Below are 5,581 nucleotides of genomic sequence, written 5' to 3'. Positions count from 1 at the left end.
ACTCTTAAACAATCGCGATTCAATCACTTATCTATATTGTAGAATGATATCAAATAATTGTACCAATTAAACTATTATATGCCACCATAAGGTTCATTTTGAATGATATTATTACCAAATCTATTGCTTGAATTTGCATGGTTAATTGCAAGTCCCTACACCTGGAACAGTTTCTGTGTGCCTACGAATTTTAACCATCATATTGAGTCTTAGGTGATCTCCTCGGCTCATTCTTTTCCACTAAATGAAGTTAATCATTCAATCCAAGCTAAACTACGTTGGCCCAAGTACAGCGACGACATAATTCGTTTTCAAGTTAAAAGAAATACAATCTGATCATGGCCATGGCCATGGCCTGGATTGAGAAACAAAAGGAAGAGAAATATTATGATAGCAATAGAATTACGACCCCCAAAAGAGTTCATTTTTAACTAAGAAAAACTCAAGAAAGCAACGAGGGCTGTTGTGTTCAATTGAAGGGATCATATACAGCAACATAATAGGTGGATGGTTTGGAATTTGAGAAATGGTGGGTAAGATGTGTGGGGTTGGTGGAAGTATACAGACACACAAACACATGTATATATATATATATATAAATATTTATAAGGTGAAAAGGGCTAAAAGTAATGAAAAGGGAGAAAGCTGAGAAGCTTTTTTTTTTTTTTCTATGCAAAAAGTTAATAGGGCCTCTCTCGTCAATCATAATGATATCTTCACCGTCGTTTCAGAGTGAGAGATTGGCACCTAAGATTCATCATCATTGCTCCTGATATTTCTTTTTGGTGCCCAAAAGAAATAAAACCCTAGTAAAAACAATTTAACAAAAGAAACCCTAGATAGTGATAGCTTTTTATCCTATCATTTAGGTATCATCTCCTGTTTCTTCACTTTCTGGATATTTGAAGCTTGTGAGTAATAATTTTCTCATGGGTTCACATGTATTTGATGGTTTTTCTCTCCTCTTGAACCCTTATGTTTCTCCATTTCTATTTCTTTCGCATTGAACAAAAAGAATGAGTGTGCGCAGAGAAAATCATACAGCCAGCAAGGTATCGTTGGCATATACGCGATCTAAAAAAAATCAAGATTTTTTAAAAATACTTTTAAAATAAAAAGAAACAGATACCAAGTTTCTTCCGGGTGGATTCAACCATTTGTCATCTATTGTTGACCTCTAAGCTCCGGAGACAACAGGAAAATTCCATTTACCCGCTAAGGACACGAAAATTCCAATTCTTTCGAGGGCAAACAGTAAATGTGGTGCACAAAATCACTTAGAAAGTGAAAAAACCAACTTCATTTTGTAGAAAGTCTATGCACTTTTTAGTGTTATACTGTATATCGAAGTCACAGGCTTGTTCCCTTTTTATATATTGTCTTCCTATCCCCCCTTCCTCAACTACATCAACTAAATAAAAAGTTCAAATCAGAGGAGCTAGAAAATTTTAAAAGGCTCTTTTGCACAGAGAGAGATAAGAGACAAAAGGGAGAGCTAAAAGGGAAAGTGGCTGGACATATTTATAGGCGCACTCGGGTTCATATCTTGATAATTCTCTCTTACATGTTGTTTATAGGAGTTTGAGAGAATAAACCTCCTTGTTTTTTGTTTTGGTTATTTAATTTTAGACTGCTTTCACACCTGTGATCATCTAGAGATCTCCCTTACCAGATTTTTCTCCTATAAAAGGAACCAAAGGTTACTGGTGTTCTATCTTCAGGAGAGAGAGAGATAAGAGATGGCAGCCGCTCCCCAAGCTACAGTACTAAACCAGCAGCCCTTGTTTGAAGATCAAGAGATGCCTACACAAATGGGTTTCTTCTCTTTTCCTTCACACTTGACCTATCCTCAACTGGGTAGTTGCCACCAATCTTCCAAAGGCTTCATAATACCTCCTTCACTTGCAGCTGATGCACCTTCAACCACTAATATCGCTGAAACCCTACTACTCTCGTCTGCCACTCACAAGCAAAGAGAGGGCACTTTTGCTTCTGATTTGGGAGGACCCCATCTTCTTTCCTTGCAAAGATCTCGTGCAAATCTCTGGTAAGAAAGATCACTCTTCTGAGAAGAAAATCATGCAAATCATTCCCCTCCTTTAACCGTTAAAGAAGCAACTATACTGCATGAATATACTCTAGGTCTTGGATTACCATTTAACCTCCTTGTTTAGCACTTGTAATAGATCACATATTATAGAAGTCAAATGTTAAAAAGATAAGAAGAATGGATGTTTAATTAATCCATGCATAGATAGGTAGTCCTTCAATTCATAAACTTTGTTTAACCCAACCAAAGTAGGTATATATATATTCATGCATGCACTACTCTTTCTCTGATCTACTAGTCTGTTGAAATGGTTTTCAGGGCATGGGGAGAGGTAAATGAGTGCTTGAGCAGAAAAAGGAGTGGTTCTGGAGAAGATCATCTAGGGTTGTCATCAATAAAGATGAAGAAGATTAAAGCAAGGAGGAAGGTGAGGGAGCCCAGGTTCTGTTTCAAGACCATGAGTGATGTGGATGTGCTGGATGATGGTTACAAATGGAGGAAGTACGGCCAGAAAGTGGTAAAGAACACACAGCATCCCAGGTTAGATATTCAAATTAAAGATCAGTACATACTATCACCTCATAAAGTTGGATATCACTTTGGATTTTAGCTTTGCTTTAGTAATTGTATCCCACATACACATGTGTTATGTTCCTCTCTCTCTCTCTCATCATTGTTGTTGCTGTTATCATTGTGGTTAGGCTTTACAGTCTTGGCCAGGAGATTTTTATTGAGAAATAGTATGTGAGATATCGATCATATTGATGCATCATTAATTGACAATAAAAATAATTGAAGAAAGGGGCCAAAAAGAAGTAATTATTAACTTTTTAAGACATAAAACTGAGATAAAGTAACAAAAAATGTGCAACAGCTGATCAATTATAATGGCGTTTGCCAAGGAAAGTAGAAGATCTAATTTAAGCAGGAATTCTAAAAGTTAGATGATATCATAATAGCTGAATCCTGAGGGAACATTTTGGTCACATCGAGCTATATATTGTTTCATGCTGTATACTTCAAAGGAATATGGGAAGGTATGAAGAAATCCACCACCAGTTGCCGTACAATGAGAACGTATGGATCTGAGTCAGTGAAGTGTACTGCCATATCCTTATTCCTTACATTACATTGTGTTTATGTTCATCTATGTCCCACCTCTTCATTACTAAATTTCAACTCAGCATGTAGAAGAGCTGGTGAAGTAAATATTTTTTTACCAAAACAAAGGTACATGCGCGTTCAATTCGCAGCCTACATGTGGGCAGTCAGGTTAATTATGGAGGTTTTTTTGTCTAGTGCAATCTCTTTGTCCTCTTCCCTGACATGGTTTACGACGGGGGTGGACATTGCAATGGAGAGGTGAGAGAGGATAAGAGACATTTTCAGACGAACACCTCTAGAAGAGCGCCTGTTTTGCAGTGCATTATAGCTAGTGCTTTTAAGCAGTTGCATCTTGCTTTTCTTTGGTGACCACACGTATCAAATTTTCTTACAATGCAGAAGAAAATTCTACAGCAATGATATCGGTTTTGAATTTCTAAATCCTGCATAATCATTTGGAAAAAAATCAATTCAATTATGTAGTTTAGAATAAATCACTTTACAATCTTTGGATTACTCGATATTTGTATATTTGATTAGAATAGATCTTTAAGAGGAACAAAAATATATGTCACTCTTTTTCTTTGTGGAAGTAAACGGCTGCCTGAAACCAAAATCCTACATTTGAAAATCTAGAATCAGCAGATTAGGGGTGAAATTATGCACACTCTTTTAGCTGCGTTAAATCTCTAGTTCATAATATTTTGGGAGTTCAAGGCCTTAGTGTTATGCCATCCTCTCAAAAACATCATTTGGAGAGGATGCTATGAACTATAGCATACACAAACAATTTCGTACGCCCAGAACTTTTCCTCACTGTTGCTTATATATATATATATATATATATATATATATATATATATCTTGAAATCCCCCACTGATCATTAATTCTTGGGCTAGCCATGTTCCACGATGGAATTTGCACAAACTTTTCATGCTCTAAAGGTGCCTGCCAAATTGTATAAAGTTTTCTTGATGGTCATGATTGTTGAAAATGGAGGCAAGTAGTGATGCTAGTGATGTGTACGTGCATACATACCCTTAAGATTCTTTCATTTTCAGGCAACTTTATGCATTTTTCCAGGAAAAAGAAGGTGTATTGTTGCATCACTTCCGTACAGTATATATCTCAAGGGACAGTCTAAATTGAAACAAGGGTCACATGCAAGTGCTCTAATCATTTCTTTCGGAGCATGTCTTTCAAGTCCTATAACCATATAGCACAAGCACAGCTACCAGTCGCATCACTCACACTTTCTTTCTAATCAAGTCAAGATGACAGAGATTATGCTAGGAAAACCATGCCTGCATAATACATAAATGTCGCTAGCTAGGCTTCAAGCATTTCGTCTTGCACAGTTAAGCTTGCTGCTAGTTAAATGCATTCAACTGGGTGACTATTTTTTTATGTTTTTCCATGCAGGAGCTACTACCGTTGTACGCAAGATAATTGTCGTGTGAAGAAACGCGTGGAGAGATTAGCTGAGGATCCAAGGATGGTTATCACAACCTACGAAGGCAGACATGCTCATTCCCCGTCTCTTGATCTGGAAGAGTCACAAGCTCCTTCTCAGCTTAGTAATTTCTTCTTTTAGCATGTTAAAAGAAGTCATCTTAATCTAGCCTCTGCAAATGGTGTGCATGGGGTTTTCTTCGATGGTGCGAGGACATGGAAAAAACAAGAGAGTGATGTGGGTGCCGGCCGTGTTTCTTAGGCCTCCTGCTTCCTTTGCCTAATTTATAATAAATAAAAGCTTACTACAGTTCATGTTTTAGGGTTTTTTTTTCCGAATTGGTAGTCTACCGGGTCTTGGGTCGGGTCAAAAAGAAGAATCAAGTGTGAATACCTATGGTTAGTCGTCTTTTTAGCTCTCTCTAGTAAGAATTCTGAGTGCTTTTATACCCATTTTCATGTGCAACTTCCTATATTCACAGTCCACAGACTTGAAAAATGATTACGCATCTGAGTTCCTCCCCTTTACATTTGATGATGACATGAGATTTTACTTGCCACGTGCCATACACGATTTTCCTTGCTGCGTTTCTGTCTTCTTTTTCCTTTTTTATGGGCCTGCTATCTAACTTTCACCTGGGCCATTGGCCTATTTACACTCTTAAGGCCAGAGTTGCCTCCGGTCCCTCCAGCCCACTACTAATTGTAAATTGTAAAGAAAACCTAATTGATTAGTGGTAAAACCACTTAAATTACTTCTATACTACTAAAAGACTTGGATTTAATTCTGAGTTCAGCTCCCTCCATTTTTTTTCGATTTTCCCTTCTGTTTTATTTTAATTTTTTTTTTTTAATTTCATCTTCATTTCAAATTTTCTTAATTTTATCTTCTTTTTTTTTTAATTTCATTCCTGGATTTTTTTTCTCAAATTTATTCCTAGATTTTTTTTCTCAATCTGTTAGGTAGGTTGCTT

General features: G+C 36.8%; 1 protein-coding gene across 1 annotated transcript; it reads left to right on the top strand.

Annotated features, from left to right (window-relative positions):
- The first annotated feature begins 1,351 nt into the window (after window positions 1-1,351).
- On the top strand, window positions 1,352-5,160 carry LOC7456278 (probable WRKY transcription factor 13). Its single transcript, XM_002310008.4, has 3 exons — window positions 1,352-2,047; window positions 2,369-2,590; window positions 4,578-5,160. Exons 1-3 carry the CDS (start codon window positions 1,740-1,742, stop codon window positions 4,747-4,749), a joined length of 702 nt encoding a protein of 233 aa, XP_002310044.1. The 5' UTR covers window positions 1,352-1,739; the 3' UTR covers window positions 4,750-5,160.
- The last annotated feature ends 421 nt before the right edge of the window (window positions 5,161-5,581 follow it).

This window comes from Populus trichocarpa, chromosome 7 (assembly GCF_000002775.5).
Source record: "Populus trichocarpa isolate Nisqually-1 chromosome 7, P.trichocarpa_v4.1, whole genome shotgun sequence".
In the NCBI taxonomy this organism is placed as follows: domain Eukaryota; kingdom Viridiplantae; phylum Streptophyta; class Magnoliopsida; order Malpighiales; family Salicaceae; genus Populus; species Populus trichocarpa.
The sequence above is the reverse complement of the archived record's forward strand: the minus strand, read 5'-3'. Positions and strand labels throughout refer to the sequence as shown.